Consider the following 23,907-nt stretch of genomic DNA (forward strand, 5'->3'; position numbering starts at 1 on the left):
CCTTTCTTGAATGTTGGTGTGACCAGTGCAACTTTCCAGTCTTAGGTTACGGATCTTTCGTCGAGCGAACGGTTGTATATCATTCTTAAGTATGGAGCTAATGCGTCAGCACACTCCGAAAGGAACCCAATTGGTTACATTAGATTAGATTAATTTTTCGTTCCATAGATCCGTGCTGAGGAGATTCTCTTGGATGTGGAACGCGTCAATTTATTTTATTCTTTATAAGCTGAAATGACAGTACTAATAGTATGAGTATATACATCATTTTTTAAGGTGAAATAACAATACTAATAGTATGAGTATATACATCATTTTTAAGCTGAAATAACAGTACTAATGGTATGAGTATATAAAATACATCATTTGTTTCTATTAAAAAATTCGTCAATGGAGTAGGAGTTGGCCACTAGTAAGTCTTTCAGACTCCTTTTAAACTGATTTTTATTTGTAACTAAATTTTTTATGTGTGCTGGCAAATTATTAAAGATGAGTGTTCCTGAGTAGTGGACCCCTTTTTTAACTAAAGTAAGTGCTTTTAAGTATTTGCGTAGGTCATTTTTGTTCCTGATATCATATGTATGAACTGAGCTGTTTGTTGGAAAAAGAGATATATTATTTAGGACAAATTTCATTAAGGAGTAAATATACTGAAAGGCAGTAGTTAGTATACACAGTTCTTTGAAGAGGTTTTTACAGGACGTCCGTGAATTTACTCCACAAATAATACGTATTACACGCTTCTGGACTCTGAAAACTTGTGGTTGACTTGTAGAGTTAACCCAAAATCTTATACCATATGACATTATGGAATGAAAGTAGGCAAAGTATGTAAGCTTTTTCATTTTTATGTCGCCTGTGTCTACTAACACTCGAATTGCAAATACAGATTTGTTAAGGCGTTTCTGCAGTTCTGTGGTGTGATCCTCCCAACTGAATTTATTATCAAGTTGTAATCCCAGGAGTTTAAGACTGTCAACCTCTTCTATCTGCTCTTCTTTATGCATATACTGCGTGGAAACCTCTTACAGGTTCTGAATTGCATATAGTGAGTCTTTTCGAAGTTTGTCAGTGAGTTGGCTTTAAACCATTTATTAATATCAATGAAAATATCATTAGCAGATCTTTCTAGAACGACACTCAACATACTATTTATTTGCAATACTTGTGTCATCTGCAAACAAAACGAACTCTGCCTCTGGCAGTGTAACTGATGAGAGATCATTAATGTACACAAGAAAAAGCAATGGCCCTAAGATGGATCCTTGTGGGACCAGAAGACTTGCTTTTTTTTAAAGTGATTTAAGTTGATCCACTACTCCGAGGATATTTACTTCTACGTTACTCATATTGGCAAGTGTTCTCGATTCGAATTCTGGAATATTTACTTCGTCTTCTTTTGCGAAGGCCTTCGGAAGGCTGTGTTTAGTAACTCTGTTTTGGCAGCACTTTCTTCGATGGCATCTCCATTGCTATCGCACAGAGAAGGCATTGATTGTTTCTTGCCGCTGACATACTTCACATACGACCAGAATCTCTTTGGATTTTCTGCCAGGTTTCTAGACAAAGCATCGAACAGCGCAGGTGGAGTACCTCTTGGAGGGAGAGGGTACTCAGCAAATGGATTGGCCTCCCGAAACCCCTCGACTTCAGCCCCATCTTGAACGTGTGGGATGATTTGGGACGACGTACCGCAGCATGCCCATATGGACCAGTGACCTTCCAGCGTTTGTTAACCGTGGGCGTGGAGGAATGGAGCGCTTTGGCACAACAACTCATCACCAACCCTGTAGTCAACCTGAGAGCACTGAGACCTGGTAGTCAAGGGTAGGCAGGATTCGGTTTCGATTGTGGACGGGGCCGTAATCATGTACTATTGGTTGCCTTTTACAGTTACACACAACCTATTTTAAACCAGTAATTCCAGACTCAACAATTAATAAAAAGTACTACACGTTATTGATGAAAGAATAAACAACTGTGTAAATAATAGTGTTTTCAATGCGTTACACTGTAACATCACCATAAAATACAGATACAGATAATGTTTAAAAGAACCGAGCCCTTGGGATCACGGCTGAAGGCCTTACACTCCAAAAATGGCAATAAATTAAGAATATTTAAGAACTCGCTCCAATTACAACTTACAGGTATTGATATACTAAAAAGTACGTGGGCACTTCTGCCTTGAAAATGATAGGATTTTCACCTCTCGAAGTATCAGCGGTTGTCGTCGAGGTCACCCGGCTGCATTTCCGTAACGTGTTTGAACGTTGTTTATGCCAGAAAAACTCAGGTCCCATATTGTTTACTTGCGGTGTAAATAATTTTTACTCCCACATAAGAATGTAAAAAAATACTTTCACTTAAGAATTTGAACAGTGAATTCGAGTAATACTACGAGAGAAAAGTCAAGGTAAAAAAAAGTCGCATGGTAAGGTCGATAGGTGGAGCAGAAGCATACCTGTAGGAGCGGACGAGTAAGAAGATAAAACTGAGTGTCGCACGCAACGGTGGGGGTGAGTGTTCGTGGTCGTTATTTTGAGGCTCTAGTTTTGGTGTTACATGTACAATTTCGGCACACACCACAGACGAGGAAGCTAAAATGTAAACATAATACAGTACATATCGGACTGCAAATTTCAAATTCAAACACAGTGCACGGATGAGACAAAAGTCATGAGGTACCTCCTAATATCGTGTCCGACCTTTTGTCCGGAGTAGTGCAGCAACTCGGCATGGGGTCGACTCGACAAGTCTTTGGAAGTCTCCTGGAGAAATATTGAGCCATGCTGCCTCTTCAGCCGTCCATATTTGAGAAAGAGTTGTCTGAGCCGGATACTATTCACTAACTGACCTGTCGATTGTCCCATAAACGTCAGATCAGATTCATGGCGGCTGGTCTGGGTGGTGAGATCATTCCCTCGAATTGTCCAGAATGTTCTTCAAACCAATCTAGAACAGTTTTGGCACAGTGATACGTCGTCTTGTCAACCATAAAAATTCCATCGTTATTTGGGAACATGGAGCTCATGAATGGCTGCATATGGTCCCAGAAATAGAAGAACATAAAAATTTCCAGACAATGATCGGTTCAGTTGGACCAGAGGACCAACACTCTTCCGTGTAAGCACGGCCGACACCATTATGAGGCCGCCACCAGCTTGCCCAATGCCTTGTTGACAACTTAGGTGCGGTGACCTCGAGAATGCACGGTCGCAAGAAGATCGGACTCAGGACGACAACATGGCACTGTCGAGAGGGAAGACCATCGTGTTTGGCGAACGGCTCTCTCGGATTGTACTGCATCTGCAACAGCACTTTGAGCAGCAGTTGGTTCGACAGTGACAACGAACTGTTACAAATTGGTTACTTCAAGGACAGCTCCGAGCCAGATGTCTTGTAGCGTGCATTTCACTGACGCCAAAGCATTTGCGACTTCAATGGTGTCACGCAAGAGCTCACTGGAGGGCAGCAAGGAGCTCTGTATTGTTTCCTGATGATAGCTGGTTCTGCCTCGCTGCCAGTAATGGCCGCGTGCTGCTTACAAGGGAACCTCCCCATCGCACCCCCCTCAGATTTAGTTATAATTTCGCACAGTGGATAGGCCTTGCAAAACTTTCAGTCTAGAAAACAGGAAGAAGTTGTGTGAAACTATGAAAAATGAAGCAAAATATACAAACTGAGTAGTCCATGGGCAACATAGGCAACATCAAGTATGATCTGAGCACACGAGCGCCGTGGTCCCGTGGTTAGCGTGAGCAGCTGCGGAGCGAGAGGTCTTTGGTTCAAGTCTACCCTCGAGCGAAAAGTATACTTACTTTATTTTTGCAAAGTTATGATCTATCCGTTCGTTCATTGACGTCTCTGTTCACTGTAATAAGTTTAGTGTCTGTGTTTTGCGACCGCACCGCAAAACCGTGCGATTAGTAGACGAAAGGACGTGCCACTCCAATGGGAAAACACGTGTGATATATTCTATACGACACTGGTGACGGCATGTGCGTCACATGACAGGAATATGTTGTCAACCCACCTAACTTGCACATTTGGCGAATGGGTAAAAAGATTCTTCTACCTTGCCCGATTTAGGTTTTCTTGTGGATGTGATAATCTTTCCCAAAAGTGATCAAAACATAAGAGTGTGTCACATAAACTGCAACAAATGAATGCAACAGTTTCACAGTCGCACAGTTTTCTCTGTGCTCTGTCAAAACATGTTTTTAACGTTTTCAAATTTTTCCGTGTGTAGACCGTCAAATCCTGCATATGTTCAAGCAAATATGAAAATCTACTGGAATTTTGGAGTGCGAAGTTGATTTTGTGTGAGTGCCTGAACTTTGACAACTGTTTGAAAATAAAAATATAAACTTTTTACTGGAGAGAAGACTTGAACCAAGGACCTCTTGTTCCGCAGCTGCTCACGCTAACCACGGGACCACCGCACTCCTGTGCCCAGATCATCCTTGATGTTGCTTATGTTGCCCATGGACTACTCAGTTTGTATATTTTGCTTATTTTTTTTGATAGTTCCACACGTCTTCCTGTTTTCTCTATTGATCTGTGTCCAGTTTTTCAAGGCCTATCCACTGTGCCAAATTGCAACTAAATCTGAGGGGGGGTTCCCTTGTTAGAAAGAGGCCAGTTGAGGGCCTGCAACCAACCTGCTAGACGGCCTGAACCTGCACCCGTAGTTATGGTCCGGGTTTCTATTTCGTATGGCACCAGGAGCACTTTAGTGGTTATCCCATGTAAGACTGTAATTCAGTCCCATGATTCGACCTGTTGTGCTGCTTTTTATGAACAGCATTCCGAGGGTGATTCGGAACAGGATAACGCCCGCCCACGCACTGTTGTTGTACGAGTAATCCAACATGGTGTATATAGTGTCGACATGTTGCCTGGGCCCGCTCGATGGCCAGATCTGTCTCCAATCGAGAACATATGGGACATCATTAGACTACAACTGCAGCGTCATCCACAAACTGCACTAACTGTTTCTGTATTGACCGACGAAGTGCAACAGGCATCCCACAAACTGACATCCGGCACCTGTACAACGCAATGCAGACACGTTTTCATATTTGCATTCAACATTCTAGTGGTTACAACGGTTATTACTGTAACAGCATTTCTCGTTTGGCCGGCCGAGGTGGCCGAGCGGATCTAGGCGCTACAGTCTTGAGCCGCGCGACCGCTACGATCGCAGGTTCGAATCCTGCCTCGGGCATGGATGTTTGTGACGTCCTTAGGTTAGTTAGGTTTAAGTAGTTCTAAGTTCTAGGGGACTGATGACCTTAGAAGTTAAGTCCCATAGTGCTCAGAGCCGTTTCAACCATTTCTCGTTTCGGTGCAATGGCCTAGCTCGCGCTTACATTAAACTGTGATTCTGTAGTGTTAATAAATTAAATATGTTTACTGGAAAAATGTATTCCCAAAATTTAAAAACTCTACGTTAATTATTTGTCTGGTGTTCAAATGGTTGAAATGGCTCTGAGCACTATGAGACTTAACATCTATGGTCAGCAGCCCCCTAGAACGTAGAACTACTTAAACCTAACTAAGCTAAGGACATCACACAACACCCAGTCATCACGAGGCAGAGAAAATCCCTGACCCCGCCGCGAATCGAACCCGGGAACCCGGGCGCGTCAAGCGAGAACGCTACCGCACGACCACGAGCTGCAGACTGTCTGGTGTTGGGAAGTTTTCTCGGTCACTGTTTTGGGGAGACGTGGGGGTTCCTTTTTCCTTACAGTGAAAATCTATGGTTAAAAGGGAGAAGTGCACACACGGAAACGCCTCAAGTTTCTACCGGAACAAACTGAATTTACCACCTTCCAAAGACCTCACCAAGTCTGCCTTGGTGTTACCAAACACTACCTCCAGCTAGCTGTTTTCTACATGTTCTCATATGAAAGCTCTGTCCACCTAGGAAATGCTAGCTTGTTATGTCGCTCTCGTTCTAACAAAAACCGGAAAACAACTACACTGCAATTCTTAAACCACAGCTCATAGAGCCCACGACTTTCGTCCTACCTTTGTGAGAGTTGTGAGCAGACTCTTCTACTTTGTGAGCAGCTAACATTGCTCCAAGAAATTATTTTAAGATGCCAACCTTTCGATTAACCAGCTTCCGCAGCGCAATAAACACTGATAAGTCAAAACGTTATGGCCACTGCCCACCGCGACTTTCGATGCCACCTGGCGGCGTTGCGGGCACGTGACGTGGTAACAGAAGATCACTCTAGCGAAGATATGGGCTGAGAATTGGGAAACCCATTAAGATACGCGAATTTAATAAAGGGCAGATTATTATTACGCAGAGCCTGTGAACGAGTATCTCGAAAACGGCGAAGTTGGTCGAATGTTCACATGCTACAGTCGTGATCATATATGGAAGGACGTAGAAGAACAGTGAAGCCTCCACTCAGCGCTAAGTGGTTAGATGTACATGACTCTTCGAAGAAAGTGGGGTTCGAATGATTTTCTGCTGCATAATATAGGATAGATAGTGAACCTTGGCAACGCTGCCGAAAGAGCACAATTCTGGTGCACGCACAAGTGTTTCGGGGCACACCGATCATCGTACATTGTTAAAGATGGAGCTCCGCAGCAGACCACACCTACCAGTTCACATGTTGACCAAACGATATCGTCAATTATGACTGCAGTGAGCACGGCACCATCGGGCTTCGCCCATCCATCAATGGCAACGCTTCGGCTCTCCGGGCGAATATATATTAATGACTTGCCATTCTATATTCATGAAGATGCAAAGCTGGTACTTTTTACCGATGATACAAGTATAACTATCACACCCAACCGACAAGAATGAAGCGGTGAAATTGTAAACGATGTTTTTCAGAAAATCATTGAGTGGTTCTCTGCAAATGGGTTCTCATTAAACATTGACAAAACGCAGTATATACAGTTCCACACAGTAAATGGAATGCCCCATTAATAAATATAGACTTTGATCACAAATCGGTAGCTAAGGTAGTATATTCAAAATTTCTAGGTGTATGCATTGATGAGGGGTTGAGCTGGAAAAAAGACACTGAGGATCTGCTGAAACGTTTGACTTCAGCTACTTACGCTATTAGGGTCATTGCAAATTTTGGCGATATACATCTGAGTAAATTAGCTTACCACGCCTATTTTCATTCTCTGCTTTCGTATGGCATCATATTCTGGGGTAACTCATCATTGAGTAAAAGAGTGTTCATTGCACAAAAGCGTGTAATCAGAATAATTGCTGGAGCTCATCCAAGATCATCCTGCAGACACTTATTTAAAGAGCTAGAAATCTTCACTGTAGCCTCACAATATATATATTCGCTTTTGAAATTTGTTATTAACAATCCGAACGAATTCAAAAGTAATAGCAGTGTACATGGCTACAACACTAGGAGAAAGGATGATCTTTACTACTCAAGGTTAAATCTGACTTTGGCTCAGAAGGGGGTAAATTATGCTGCCACAAAAGTCTTTGGTTACTTACCTAATAGCATCAAAAGTCTGACAGATAGCCATGTAGCATTTAAAAGGAAATTGAAAGAATTTCTTAATGGCAACTCCTTCTACTCATTAGATGAATTTTTGGATATAGTAAGTGGGTAATTTTCCAACCTCCACAAAAAAAAAAAAAAAAAAAAAAAAGATGGTCATGTAACATTTTGTCTAATGTAATATCTTGTATAGACACCTTTTATTAACCTGACACGTTCCATATCATTACGAAGTGTATTCATGATCTACGGAACAAGTACTAATCCAATCTAATCTAATCACAAACGCCGTCCTCGGGGCGAACGGCGCGCCATCTACGCAGGCTGGTGGAAGCAGTATTATGCTATGGGAAATATTCTACTGTTCTTGCATTGGACTTGTGGCAGTAATCGAAGACACGCTGACAGCTCTAAACCACCTGCATCCCTTCATACTTGACGTGTTCGAAGAAGGCGATCTCATCTTTCAGCTGTATAACTGTCCGTGTCTCGGAGCCAGAACCGCGCTACAGTGCTTTGATGAGCATTACAGTGAACTCACGTTGATGTCTCGGCGACGAGATTCACACGATGTAAATCCTATGGAAGTCCCCTGCGTCATTATTGGGCGCCACCACTTCGTATACATACCAGCGTTCCGTTATTTACGCGAATTATATGACCTATCTAATGACATATACCTCCACAAACCTGCCAACAAACTGTCGGATCCATGATACTCAGAATCAGTGCTCTGTTGTGTTCCAAAGACGGATAAACAAGCTAGTAAGCAGATGGTCATAATAGTTTTGCCTCAGCAGTATAGACACTTCGTTCGACCATTTCTGGGCAATGCTTACAGTACCTACTGAAAGGTGTTTATTTCTGTCAATCATCTGACAAGTTTCTTTACTGGGTTTCCTTTGGGAATCAGTCGCTTCTGAAAACAGGAGGGTCGGGCCAGACAAGCATCTGTTAGCAAGGTAGAGGAAATGCTGATCCGTTATCTCCAGGCTGGAGAATAGTATCCATTTCCCTGAAACTGGATTACCGACATGAGCGTTCACGATAGCGACTACCACTAACGGGTAGGAGGAGCCAGGAACAGATGTATAATAGTTTATACGTTTAATCAATGTTTTAATTTCTGTCATGAATTAAATTTTGGCTCTTATATTCTTGATTTTATTTAGGGAGTTTCACATGTATTCGTAATTTGTGCGATTTGATTTGATTAACAGAGAACAGTGTTTCATGGCCTATTGTTCCCCCGCTCCCTCCCCACTCCCTCCCCACTCTCTCCCAGGTGGAGACTAGCACTGACGAGTGCCACATGGTTTTTACAGAAGATGACACTGCGGCCATGGATGCAGAACAAATTTCTGCTGCGGCTGACGTCCAAAGGACGTGGTGTGGTAAAGATCGTGAAAATGATGGAGAATTGGGCCATGCAGTGCATCGCCATAAGGTCGGCAGCCACAGAGGACGCACCTACCAAGAAACGGCAGCGCCTGCTGGAAGCTCTGGTCAAGCCAGGCGGTCAGACTGTGTTACCACTCGACGAGATTCAGGGCGAGGTGAGTCACAGGCAAAGACAGTCGTCTGTCCTGCAGTATCTCTTTGTTTTCCTCTTCGGGTTAATTCTCTTCTACGATGTTCTTTCCACTTCATCCACATCTGCAGCCTCCTCCTCGTCCTCATTTCTCTTCTCGTTCCACTTGCTTGTTTTTCCCACTTCTTTCCTTCCGCTTCTTCAGCTTCTCTTTTCTACTATACTTACATCTCCTTTTCCTCATGTGCGCTTCTCTTCCTCCTCTTTCACTTTAACGTCATCATTGTATTATTTCTACTTCTCCTTCATTCTTCCTCCACCTCGTCATCCACCTCTTCCTCTTCCTGTTCATCTTTCACTGTCTCATTCTCCTCCTACTTCTGCTCAACTTCCACCTCATTTTCCTCATCTTCAGTTCTTTTCCTCCACCCTCACTGTATCCTTATCCCTCTCCTAGTTCTACTCCTCTTTCATTTTTCCTTGTGCAGTTCATCCAAATCTTCCTCCACCTGCCCACCCACCTCCACCTTATTCCCCTCAGCTTCTTCCCCATGTTGAGTCTTCACCTTCTTTCACTCCTGCTTCCATCCCGTCTTCTTCTTTTGCTCCTTTGTTTCTTCTTTTCAATCCTTAGTTCAGTATAATCTTTATTTGCCTCTTTTTATATCTTTCCCCCCCCCCCCCCCCATGAACCATGGACCTTGCCGTTGGTGGGGAGGCTTGCGTGCCTCAGCGATACAGATAGCCGTACCGTAGGTGCGACCACAACGGAGGGGTATCTGTTGAGAGGCCAGACAAACGTGTGGTTCCTGAAGAGGGGCAGCAGCCTTTTCAGTAGTTGCAGGGGCAACAGTCTGGATGATTGACTGATCTGGCCTTGTAACATAACCAAAACGGACTTGCTGTACTGGTACTGCGAACGGCTGAAAGCAAGGGGAAACTACGGCAGTAATTTTTCCCAAGGGTATGCAGCTTTACTGTATGGTTAAATGATGATGGCGTCCTCTTGGGTAAAATATTCCGGAGGTAAAATTGTCCCCCATTTGGATCTCCGGGTGGGGACTACTGAGGAGGAAGTGGTTATCAGGAGAAAGAAAACTGGCGTTCTACGGATCGGAGTGTGGAATGTCAGATCCCTTAATCGGGCGGGTAGGTTAGAAAATTTAAAAAGCGAAATGGATAGGTTAAAGTTATATATAGTGGGAATTAGTGAAGTTTGGTGGCAGGAGGAACAAGACTTTTGGTCAGGCAAATACAGGGTTATAAATACAAAATCAAATAGGGGTGATGCAGGAGTAGGTTTCATAATGAATAAAAAAAAATAGGAGTGCTGGTAAGCTACTACAACCAGCATAGTGAACGCATTATTGTGGCCAAGATAGACACGAAGCCCACGCCTACCACAGTAGTACAAGTTTATATGCCAACTAGCTGTGCAGATGACTAAGAAATTGAAGAAATGTATGCTGAAACAAAAGAAATTATTCAGATAGTGAAGGGAGACGAAAATTTGATAGTCATGGGTGACTGGAATTCGGTAGTAGGAAAAAGGAGAGAAGGAAACGTAGTAGATGAATATGGATTGGGGGGAAGAAATGAAAGAGGAAGCCGCCTTGTAGAATTTTGCACAGAGCACAACTTAATCATAGCTAACACTTGGTTCAAAAATCATAAAAGAAGGTTGTATACATGGAAGAACCCTGGAGATACTAAAAGGTATCAGATAGATTATATAATGGTAAGACAGAGGTTTAGGAACCAGGTTTTAAATTGTAAGACATTTCCAGGGGCAGATGTGGACTCTGGCCACAATCTATTGGTTATGAACTGTAGATTAAAACTGAAGAAACTGCAAAAAGGTGGGAATTTAAGGAGATGGGACCTGGATAAACTGAAAGAACCAGAGGTTGTACAGAGTTTCAAGGAGAGCATAAGGGAACAATTGACAGGAATGGGGGAATGAAATACAGTTGAAGACGAATGGGTAGCTTTGAGGGATGAAGTAGTGCAGGCAGCAGAGGATAAAGTAGGTAAAAAGACGAGGGCTGCTAGAAATCCTTGGGTAGCAGAAGAAATATTGAACTTAATTGATGAAAGGAGAAAATATGAAAATGCAGTAAATGAAGCAGGCAAAAAGGAATGCAAACGTCTCAAAAATGAGATCGACAGGAAGTGCAAAATGGCTAATCAGGGATGGCTAGAGGACAAATGTAAGGATGTAGAGGATTGTGACACCAGGGGTAAGATAGATAATGCCTACAGGTAAATTAAAGAGACCTTTGGAGAAAAGAGACCCACTTGTATGAATATCAAGAGCTCAGATAGAAACCCAGTTCTAAGCAAGGAAGGGAAAGCAGAAAGCTGGAAGGAGTATATAGAGGGTCTCTACACGGGCGATGTACTTGAGGACAATATAATGGAAATGGAAGAGGATGTAGATGAAGATGAAATGGGAGATATGATATTGCGTGAAGAGTTTGACAGAGCACTGAAAGACCTGAGTCGAAACAAGGCCCCAGGAGTAGACAACATTCCATTAGAACTACTGACGGCCTTGGGAGAGCCAGTCCTGACAAAACTCTACCATCTGGTGAGCAAGATGTACGAGACAGGCGAAATACCCTCAGACTTCAAGAAGAATATAATAATTCCAATCCCAAAGAAAGCAGGTGTTGACAGATGTGAAAATTACCGAACTATCAGTTTAATAAGCCACGGCTGCAAAATACTAACGCGAATTCTTTACAGGCGAATGGAAAAACTAGTAGAAGCCGATCTTGGGGAATATCAGTATGGATTCCGTAGAAATATTGGAACACGTTAAGCAATACTGACCCTACGATTTATCTTAGAAGCTAGATTAAGGAAAAGCAAACCTACGTTTCTAGCATTTGTAGACTTAGAGAAAGCTTTTGACAATTTTGACTGGAATACTCTCTTTCAAATTCTAAAGGTGGCAGGGGTAAAATACAGGGAGCGAAAGGCCTATTTACAATTTGTACAGAAACCAGATGGCAGTTATAAGAGTCGACGGACATGAAAGGGAAGCAGTGGTTGGGAAGGGAGTGAGACAGGGTTGCAGCCTCTCCCCGATGTTATTCAATCTGTATATTGAACAAGCAATGAAGGAAACAAAAGAAAAATTCGGAGTAGGTATTAAAATCCATGGAGAAGAAATAACAACTTTGAGGTTTGCCGATAACATTGTAATTCTGTCAGAGACAGCAAAGGACTTGGAAGAGCAGTTGAACGGAATGGATAGTGTCTTGAAGGGAGGATATAAGATGAACATCAACAAAAGCAAAACAAGGATAATGGAATGTAGTCGAATTAAGTCGGGTGATGCTGAGGGAATTAGATTAGGAAATGAGACACTTAAAGTAGTAAAGGAGTTTTGCTATTTGGGGAGCAAAATAACTGATGGTGATCGAAGTAGAGAGGATATAAAATGTAGACTGGCAACGGCAACGAAAGCGTTTCTGAAGAAGAGAAATTTGTTAACATCGAATATACATTTAAGTGCCAGGAAGTCGTTTCTGAAAGTATTTGTATGGAGTGTAGCCATGTATGGAAGTGAAACATGGACGATAAATAGTTTGGACAAGAGGAGAATAGAAGCTTTTTAAATGTGGTGCTACAGAAGAATGCTGAAGATTAGATGGGTAGATCACATAACTAATAAGGAGGTACTGAATAGGATTGGGGAGAAGAGATATTTGTGGGACAACTTGACTAGAAGAAGGGATCGGTTGGTAGGACATGTTCTGAGGCATCAAGGGTTTACCAATTTAGTATTGGAGGGCAGTGTGGAGGGTAAAAATCGTAGAGTGAGACCGAGAGATGAATACACTAAGCAGATTCAGAAGGATGTAGGTTGCAGTAGTTACTGGGAGATGCAGAAGCTTGCACAGGATAGAGTAGCATGGAGAGCTGCATCAAACCAGTCTCAGGACTGAAGACAACAACAACAACATATATCTTTTTCTTTCAGCCTACCGTCACATAATACTTTGAGTTTTTTCTCATCGTTTTTTGCTTCATTTTTGTCCCTTTCCCACATTCTCCTTCTTCTCCGCCTTTTCTCTTCCCTCTCCCAGTTCTCTCCTCCCTCTTCTTCTCCTCCTCCTTCCCTTTATTCCCATCGTCATCTTTCTCTGCTGTCTGTTACGCATTTTGTTCTACGTTCTTCTCCCACTTCTTTTCTTTTTTTTCTTCATCTTCTTCCTCTATTCCTATGTATAGAATTTACACCTTTATGTCCTTATTCACATCTATGTTCCCTCTCCCTGTATCTTTTGACTTCTCTGGGTTTTTCCTCTCATCTTTCATTCTCTCTCCAATCCCATTTCTCTTTGTTGTCCTACTCACCCTCTTCATCCTTATTTCCCTCCCTCCTTTTCTCCCTTATAACTCTTCATCTTGCGATTATTCTCCATATTTAGTATCCAAATAAATATGCCTTAAGAAACTAATGGACACATTGAAAAATTCTCAGCTTGACAATTTATGAGTGTCTGTTTTTAAAGTAAGAAACAGATTTATTTCTTTATGTTGGTCACGTAATCATTTTACTCAGAAGATTCCATTAAAAACGCCCCGTTTATTAAAGTCTGTAAATAAAACCATCTTTCCACTTTAAGCAACACTGTCCGTGCAATGTGGGAAATTTTTTCTTTGATCTAGTAACATTGAGTTTATTAATGAAACAGAATAAGAAGAACCAGCATGGAAGCAGAAAAACTCTTTCGTTTGTTTATGATAGCGAACTTGTTAGTGATCATAAAAAGTTTATTCACTGGAAGGTACAGGAAAAGACAAACGGCAGGTGCACGTTGGTTGTCAGAAGACTGTAATCTTCACGTCTTTCCAGTGCTTGACTTTTGCCCATGTATACAGTATATGAACAGGCTTCCTCATGAAGAACGCGCAAATTAAAATCCAAACTAGTGCATAAGCAGCTCTTGATTGAGGTCTACATAAGACCATATTACTGTATTTATGAAAGAGATATTTTTTTAAAAAGTGGTTTCCTTTCTCAACTAGCGATTCAGCTTAATTTTACTGCTGCTGGCAGTCTTCCTGCAGACATACCTGCTTAGCCTATTAGACGAACACTCTTATAACGACCCTCCCCTGTTATTACGAAAAATCATGTAAATTGTCCGAATTTCAGAACGTGTAATCAAATGCACTTTTTTAGCTATTGAAACGTTACTAAAGCGCAGCTAATAAATCACTAAGAAGAAATATAGTGCTATGATAAACTATATTTTACTCATCTGTTTCTTATGGCTCTTCACTGAGAATGTGGCTCACTGAAAAATATGGCTCACTGTAAGAGTACTTTGTCTCCATGAAGTATGACGCAGTTTTGATTATTTCGATTGGAACACTCAGTATGCTTTAGTTGATGTGTTCATATCATTTTAATTAACTTTTACGTACAAAATCTTCACATGAAGACTGTTTAGGAACATGCAACAACTACAGCCACAAGGCTTCTAACAGACCAACAGATTCCATCTACAACAGATTCTACAACAGATTCCATCCATCATGTTACAGCAGCCCAAATCAGGCTTGAATTATTAACGCATACCAACACATGTTAGGTCAAGAAGAACAACAATATGAAAGCGACCAAAAACACTAATTTTACAATACACAGAAGTTGTTGTTTACATATCGGCTTTTCTCAGTCCTAGAAAGTCAGACATAGGAAATAATCTGCTTTAAAAATGTGATTCTTCAGTTTCTGCCGGCGTATTTGTTGCTCGAACAGTCCACGGGTGTACTGTTCGAGTACTTTACAAATGTTTTCAAATTATTATCCATTCTAAATTATAGAAATGACTATAGTGGCAATAATGTTTATTAGTTTTAAATATATTTGTAAACTTTACAAGAATGTAATTACTATAAAACGGAAAAGTGTGTCTATCGTGCGATCTGGTTATCTTAGCGTACTTTATACTCCGAGGACTTGGACCAGGTGAGTACTCCAACTGTTTGTGTGCATCGTCAAGTACAAAACATAACGAAAATGAGCTTTCCCCTTGTGACATTTTCATTACGTCAAAATGATGCAGGGAATTTAATTCTGCGAGGGAAACTGTTAAGTCTGCTGACAAGCACAGAATCAAATATGGAATAAAGCAGTTTACTGTGGAGACTCAGTCGCAAATTCTTCTTTGGCAAATGATATCGCAACAAAAGCCTATACCTGACACCTCGGAAAGAACCAATACGGAAAACCATAGAATCAGAACATGCCTTCCCTAAGCTTTCTACATGAAGTTATGGAGTTTATGGAAATTTTATCTTGATATAACACGAGAGCTTAACCTTATTCACACTAATAACACTCTGTAAAAGATATTTTCTTTGTCACGAGGGTCTCGCACTATAAGTATTTGAACACCGAGTGTCCCAGGAAATGGTTCACGGAACATGTCAAACGTCCTTACAGTGTTGTAATTTTCTACTGCACTATTTTTCGTTCTACCCCCATTCAAGTCAGAGGCATGAGTCCGCCACTTGCCTGAGGGGTGTCTTCGTTGGTTTACTGCATCTTAATAATTCTGTAGACCACACGTGTACCTACTGAGACCTGGTAGATTATCGAAGCCCATATAAACCATACATGTGGCCACATTCCTATTTACGTGCTGACTGTGTGACTCTCCTCGATTAAAGGTGTAATATTTATGGCTAATTGCCTTTTGTTATCTAAAAAGTCTCAAATATGACCTTAGTTTATTGGGAGATAATTACCAGAAGACAACTAACACAGTATACTGAAACTGTAATATCGCAGAATGTTGTGTAAACTCATGCAACACATCCATCGAAATGCATGGACGATCATGCGTAACGACTGAGAAATTCGTTTCTTCATCTACCATTGGCTGTCGAGAGCATGCTTTCTTAGGGACACGTGGCCTTTTCTGGCCTCTTATTGGCTAGCATTCGAGGGCAGAGAACCCCAGACAGCCTGACTGACACAAAGGATGGCGCCAGTCTGAGAGCGAAGATGCGCGTAGAAAAGGTACATTGTATGAGAGTGCTTTATATCCTGTTTCAATTGTGTGGAAGTATTTTCATATGGCCTTTGATAAGGATAGTGGCAATTAATGAAAAATACTGTGGCATCCTTCAAAAATACGCATTGCCAGTAGGTCAGAAGACTGTTAAAATCATTGCGACGCTCACTGCAGTCAAGGTCAGCGTCATCAATGGAACTACGACCAAGCGATACATTTTGCATAAGGGACACAGCTGTGGATGATGCAACATGAGTGAACAGAACATTTGTGAAGTGTGCCTGAGGAGTACAGGTTTACTTGCAATGCCCGTGTGAAACATCTGGCTCTTATATACAGTCCATGTAATCACGTTTACCGCTGTAGCATTGTCTGGAGATGATGCAAAGAATGCACCTACGTCAGACTACGAAATCTGTCGCACTGCTTAAGACAAACACAAAAATAGGTTCTTGCATATTTTTTTACCGACTTTCATCTTCTATATTTAATGTAAATTAATTACTGAGCCGTGGTAAAAATTGCTGTTTTGAAGAGCGCGCCGCAGCGCGTTGTTTGAAGCAGTCGCCCTGCGTTTCTGGCGGTGGCGCCGCTGTGGCAATCGCAGCTTTGGTGTCTCCCTCTGGTGGGAAAGGGGAACGGTTGCGTCTTCACGTGCATTTAAGGGGCGCTATAAGCTCGCGATTGTCAGTTGGTCAGCCGTGTCAGTGTGGGGCAGTCAGTGTCTGTCTGTCGTCCGGAGTGCTAGTATGTGTTAGGCCGCCAGTCTGCTCCAGTTGCTCAGGCAACGGTGATTGGCGGTTGGATCGATCGGTTGGTCGGTCGCGCACTGAGACACAAGATGACTTGTCCGCCTTGAGCGTAGGCGCATGTGAGGTCGCCACGTGAGTCCAGTGGGCCGCGGCGTATAGCGAGGGGTAGTGGCTTCGCGGTCGACACGAGAGCAACCGGAGTCAAACGACGACATCTGTCTGGCCGGGGCGAGCTGCGACGCCGTGAGACGGGAGATCGGCGCGCCTTCCTGCGTCCATTGAAGCGGCTGGCAGCGGACGGTTCGGGAGAGCGATTTGGGGGTGGTGCGCCAGGTCTTCGCCAGACATCGCAGTTTATTAGAAGTTAAGTGATTCGTGATATGTTGTTTCATTTACTTGTTAAATTCTACTTGTTTTCTTGGTCAGTCTCTCGTTCCCAGCTTGCTCGTCTGTCTCCCTTCCGCATTTGTTGGGCAGTTAGTGTCTGTCTGTCTGTCTGTTGCTCTGCCGTACGTTAATAGCTGCCTCTGTCATGTTTGTCTGATTCGGTGTTAACGAATTTATTGCTTGAAGTGTAACGGCCGAATTCCTGAAATATGTTTTTATCTTGCCTATCATCTTGAGAGGTGGTATATGTGTAATGTAGAGCATGTTTGGCCAATCTTGTATATTTTATGTAAGACTGCATTTCATGGGTTTTTATTTAAATGGTCATTTTAGTACATAAAGTTGCCACCCTTCCACCGTAAGACCCTTTTTTTTTTTCAAAATCAAGTTGTGATTTCCCTAAATCACTCCAGGCAAATGCCGGGATGGTTCCTCTGAAAGGGCACGGCCGACTTCCTTCCCCATCCTTCCCTAATCCGATGAGACCGATGACCACGCTGTCTGGTCTCCTTCCCCCAAACAACCAACCAACCAAAATCAAGTTGCACCTTCAGTGGCAAGTTAATCTTTTAATGTTAGTGTTTTGTACCATTTCCATCCCTCTTACGGGATCCATAGTTTATGTGCTTGTGTGAGTTCTTAAAATTTTTAGTTTAAAGTAATGTGGTGTGTTGCAGATTTGCACCAGTGTATTCTTTCAGAGGTTGTGACAATGGCCGTGTCAAAATGGAGCGGCAAGGTCCTCAGTCCTTAAGCTCATACTATCAAAGCTTTGTTCTTTCTGCCTCTGAATAAATTGTAACGTGATATTTAGAGGGTGCCTTCTGATTGTAATTTTAAATCTATTTCTTAAAAAAAGTTATTAGGAATAAAATTTCCATTTGTTGAAAGGAATTTGATTTGTTTTTATGAGTTACCCTGTGGCAACTACTACCACGCTCACATAGCGTGATTAAATGTGTTAATGTTCTTGATGAAATGCTAGTAAATAAAGTAAATTCTTAAGACAAAGTTTTGAAGGTAAATTCACGGTTCAATTACCACCCTATTTCTGTCGTTTTACATAATTAAGAGCAAATAAAACATGTACTCTTTCATATAGCTGTACAGTGATTGTTTCATCTATTACATTAGAATAATAGTAATACAAATATGAATCGTTAGATATGGAGTGCAGTATCCATCCTAGGATTGTGCACGGGGCACATCGTGAAAAACTCGAGTTCCCATACCTCAAGTTCTTCTATCCCATTCACAAGAAATAACGATCTGGAGGCTCCCATTTCTTGATCCACACCTACACGTTTATGCTGCAGCCACGCTGCTGGCACCTCGGGCGCATCACACCTCTCTGCTTGCCAGAATTTTTGTTACATCTACTCTGAAGCCTCCCTGCTCACTGCTCGCCTGGAGTAATTACCTCGCAACTGTTCACATTGCTCGCAGAGTCAAACACGGCACTGCTGGAGTGACGCTGAAGAAGCCCACCACCGATCAAGTTCCAGGCCACGTGGCGATGCTCGCGGCGCGAAACACAAACCATCTTCATATCACCGCCTGGGGAGCGTCATAGCGAGCAGAGATGGTGTGGCTTAAATGGGTCGTTAAGACTCTGCAGGCTTATCTTACTGCCAGCAGGCCAAGCCGGCGAGCATCGAGCAGTGAGTAGCGACATGGCAACAGAAACCTATCCTAAACATTGCTGGATCCACGATCAATAGGATTCGCTATCGGGTGGAGAAATGTAGGGTCCCCTCGAATAGGTCAGGCGTGCACTACACGCAGGAAGCGGCTACAAGGGTAGCGGAGTACGTGTGGAGTGCACATGTGCATTTTTTTGGTTAGAGGATTCCCTCCCTAAGCCCGACAAGACGCCACCTGAGACGCGGCAAGGTAGGAGTAGGCAAAATGTAACAAGGAATAACAATATTAATGTGCTAATAGTAAACTGCAGGAGCGTCTATAGAAAGGTCCCAGAACTGCTCTCATTAATAAACGGTCACAATGCCCACATAGTACTTGGGACAGAAAGTTGGCTGAAACCAGACGTGCCGGTGGTCTAGCGGTTCTAGGCGCTCAGTCCGGAACCGCGTGACTGCTACGGTCGCAGGTTCGAATCCTGCCTCGGGCATGGATGTGTGTGATGTCCTTAGGTTAGTTAGGTTTAAGTAGTTCTAAGTTCTAGGGGACTGATGACCACAGATGTTAAGTCCCATAGTGCTCAGAGCCATTTGAACCATTTGCTTTTTTGAAACCAGACGTAAACAGTAATGAAATCCTAAACTCAGATTGGAATGTATACCGCAGAGACAGGCTAGACAGTGAAGGGGGACGCGTGTTTATAGCGATAAGAAGTTCAATAGTATCGAAGGAAATTGACGGAAATCCGAAATGTGAAATAATTTGGGTGAAGGTCATGGTTAAAGGAGGCTCAGACATTGGATCTCCCTATAAGCCCCCTGGCTCAGCAGCTGTTGTGGCTGAGCACCTGAAGGGTAATTTGGAAAATATTTCGAGTAGATTTCCCCACCATGTTATAGTTCTGGGTGGAGATTTTAATTTGCCGCATATAGACTGGGAGACTCAAACGTTCATAACGGGTGGCAGGGACAATGAACCCAGTGAAATTTTTTTACGTGCTTTATCTGAAAACTACCTTGAGCAGTTAAACAGAGAACCGACTCGTGGCGATAACATATTAGACCTTCTGGTGACAAACAGACCCGAACTATTTGAAACAGTTAACGCAGAACAGGGAATCAGCGATCATAAAGCGGTTACTGCATCGATGATTTCAGAGGTAAATAGAAATATTAAAAACGGTAGGAGATTTTTCTGTTTAGCAAAAGTGACAAAAAGCAGATTTCAGAGTACCTGACGGCTCAACACAAGTTTTGTCTCAAGTACAGATAGTGTTGAGGATCAGTGGACAAAGATCAAAACCATCCTACAATATGCGTTAGATGAGTATGTGCCAAGCAAGATCGTAAGAGATGGAAAAGAGCCACCGTGGTACAACAACCCAGTTAGAAAACTGCTGCGGAAGCAAAGGGAACTTCACAGCAAACATAAACATAGCCAAAGCCTTGCAGACAAACAAAAATCACGCGAAGCGAAATGTAGTGTGAGGAGGGCTATGCGAGAGGCGTTCAATGAATTCGAAAGTAAAGTTCTATGTACTGACTTGGCAGAAAATCCTAAGAAATTTTGGTCTTATGTCAAAGCGGTAGGTGGATCAAAACAAAATGTCCACTCACTCTGTGACCAAAATGGTACTGAAACAGAGGATGGCAGACTAAGGGTCGAAATACTAAATGTCTTTTTCCAAAGCTGTTTCACAGAGGAAGACTGCACTGTAGTTTCTTCTCTAGATTGTCGCACGTATGACAAAATGGTGGTTATCGAAATAGACGACAGAGGGATAGAGAAACAATTAAAATCGCTCAAAAGAGGAAAGGCCGCTAGACCTGATGGGATACCAGTTCGATTTTACACAGAGTACGCGAAGGAACTTGGCCCCCCCCCCCCCCCCCTTCATGCAGCGGTGAACCGTAGGTCTCTAGAAGAGCGTAGCGTTCCAAAGGATTGGAAAAGGGCACAGGTCATCCCCGTTTTCAAGAAGGGACGTCGAACAGATGTGCAGAACTATAGACCTATATCTCTAACGTCTATCAGTTGTAGAATTTTGGAACACGTATTGTGTTCGAGTGTAATGACTTTTCTGGAGACTAGAAATCTACTCTGTAGGAGTCAGCATAGGTTTCGAAAAAGACGATCGTGTGAAACCCAGCTCGCGCTATTCGTCCACGAGACTCAGAGGGCCATAGACCCCGGTTCCCAGATATATGCCGTGTTTCTTGACTTCCGCAAGGCGTTCGATACAGTTCCCCACAGTCGTTTAATGAACAAAGTAAGATCATATGGACTATCAGACCAATTGTGTAATTGGATTGAAGAGTTCCTAGATAACAGAACGCAGCGTGTCATTCTCAATGGAGAGAAGTCTTCCGAAGATAGAGTGATTTCAGGGGAGTGTCGTAGGACCGTTGCTATTCACAATATACATAAATGACCTTGTGGATGACATCGGATTTCACTGAGGCTTTTTGCGGGTGATGCTGTGGTATATCGAGAGATTGTAACAATGGAAAATTGTAGTGAAATGCAGGAGGATCTACAACGAATTGACGCATGGTGCAGGGAATGGCAATTGAATCTCAATGTAGACAAGTGTAATGCGCTGCGAATACATAGAAAGAAAGATCCCTTGTCATTTAGCTACAATATAGCTGGTCAGCAACTGGAAGCAGTTAATGCCATAAATTGTCTGGGAGTACGCATTAGGAGTGATTTAAAATGGTATGATTATATAAAGTTGATCGTCGGTAAAGCAGATGCCTGGCTGAGGTTCATTGGAAGAATCCTAAGGAAATGCAATCCGAAAACAAAGGAAGTAGGTTACAGTATGCTTGTTCGCCCGCTGCTTGAATACTGCTCAGCAGTGTGGGATCCGTACCAGATAGGGTTGATAGAAGAGATAGAGAAGATCCAACAGAGAGCAGCGCGCTTCGTTACAGGACCATTTAGTAATAGCGGAAGTGTTACGGAGATGAGAGATAAACTCCAGTGGAAGACTCTGCAGGAGAGACGCTCAGTAGCTCGGTACGGGCTTTTGTTGAAGTTTCGAGAACATACCTTCACCGAAGAGTCAAGCGGTATATTGCTCCCTCCTACGTATATCTTGCGAAGAGACCATAAAGGATAAAATCAAAGAGACTAGAGCCCACACAGATGCATACCGACAATCCTTCTTTCCACGAACAATACGAGACTGGAATAGAAGGGAGAACCGATAGAGGTACTCAAGGTACCCTCCGCCACACAGCGTCAGGTGGCTTGCGGAGTATGGATGTAGATGTAGATGTAGATAGTAATATCCTAAATGTTACACAGATTACCATGTCTCCAGCGCATAGGCCAACTGCAGTAATCCTCTGATCGACAGTTGTAGAAATCAGCACCGCTGGTTTCCTTTTGCGTCTTCAGTGTATTGACTGGTTTGATGCAGCCAGCCAGCAGTTTCTCTCTTTCTACCATCTTACAGCAGCATTTGCAACCTAAGTCCTTAATTATTTGTTGGGCATATTCCAATCCCTGTCCAGCCCTACGGTTTTACCCTCTAGACTACCCTCTAATACTAAAGAAGCTGTTGTCTGATGTCTTCTGTCACATGAACCAAATACATAGCTGAGGTGGGGTGGCCTGCATGCGTCAACGGTACAGATAGCCATACTTTAGATGGAACCAAAACAGAGACGTATCTGTGGAGACATTAAGCAAACATTGTTTGCTGGATGAGACACTGGTCTGGCCCTGCAACGTTAGTCATCACAAGCTTGCTGTGCTGGTCCTGTGAACGGCTGAAAGCTATGAGAAACTACAGCTGTTACATTTCCCAAAACTATACAGCTCTACTTTATGGCAAAATGATGATGCCACTCTTTTAGTAAAATATTCCAGAAGTAAAACGGTCCCCTATTTGAATCTCCTGGTGGGGCTACTCAGATGGATGTCGTCATTAGGAAAACAGAAGTGCCATTCTACAGATCGGAAGTCATGTTAGATTCCTTAATCTGCTGGCTCGGTTACAAAGTTTAAAAAGGGGAAATGGATACGTTGAAGTAAGACATGGTGAACGTAAGTAAAGCTCTGTGACAGTATAATAGGACTTTTCGTCACTTGGTTACAGGGCTATAAATACAAAATGAAAGAGTGGTGACGCAGGTGTAGGTTATGCAAGGTAAGCCAGATAGTAACAAAACAATACTCGACGCAGTAGTACAAGTTTGTATGTCATGCAGGCATGTAGATGGTAAAGACATATATGATGAATTAAAAGACTTTATGCAGACAGTTAAAGAAGAGGAAAATTTAACTGCAACAAGTGTTAGAAAAAATTTGTAAATTTGTGGTAAGGTCTTAAGGGACCAAACTGCTGAGGTCATCGGACCCTAGGCTTACACACTACTTAATGTAACTTAAACTAATTTACGCTATGGAAAACACACACAGCCATGCCAGATGGAGGAATCGAACCTCCGACGGGGGCAGCTTCACGGACCGTGACGAGGCGCCTGGGACCGCGCAAGAGATTGGAATTCGGTAGTAGGAACACATGGGAGAATAGTATGAGAATTTTAACTTGGGAAACGAATGAAAGCGGAAGCTGTCTGGTACTATTATTAACAGTCGACAATTTAACCGCCGCTCTCACTGGGTTTAAGAATCACAAAAAAATGGTCGTATATATTGAACACGCCTGGAGATACCAGAAGGTTTAAAAAAATGGTTCAAATGGCTCTGAGCACTATGGGACTTAACTGCTAAGGTCATCAGTCCCCTAGAACTTAGAACTACTTAAAACTAACTAACCTCAGGATATCACACACATCTATGCCCAAGGCAGGATTCAAACCTGCGACCGTAGCGGCCACGCGGTTCCAGACTGTAGCGCCTAGAACCGCTCGGCCGCGCCGGCCGGCCCAGATGGTTTCAGGTGCATTGTATAATGGCAAGACAGAGATTTCCGAAACCAGATTTTAAACTATACGACAGTTCCAGACACGGTCATGTACTGTAACCATAATTTATTGGTTACGAAGAAAGAGAAATTGATGGGAGTT

The 23,907-nt window shown here is 42.7% G+C and overlaps 1 protein-coding gene across 1 annotated transcript in view; it reads left to right on the forward strand.

Moving 5' to 3' along the window:
* Window positions 1-23,907, forward strand: part of LOC124550744 (cytochrome P450 4C1-like) — a 140,788-nt gene that overhangs the window by 64,991 nt on the left and 51,890 nt on the right. Inside the window, exon 4 of the mRNA XM_047125467.1 lies at window positions 8,837-9,067. Within this exon, the coding sequence (XP_046981423.1) occupies window positions 8,837-9,067 (231 nt within the window). The remainder of the gene's footprint in view (window positions 1-8,836; window positions 9,068-23,907) is intronic.

This window comes from Schistocerca americana, chromosome 9 (genome assembly GCF_021461395.2).
Source record: "Schistocerca americana isolate TAMUIC-IGC-003095 chromosome 9, iqSchAmer2.1, whole genome shotgun sequence".
Classification (NCBI taxonomy): domain Eukaryota; kingdom Metazoa; phylum Arthropoda; class Insecta; order Orthoptera; family Acrididae; genus Schistocerca; species Schistocerca americana.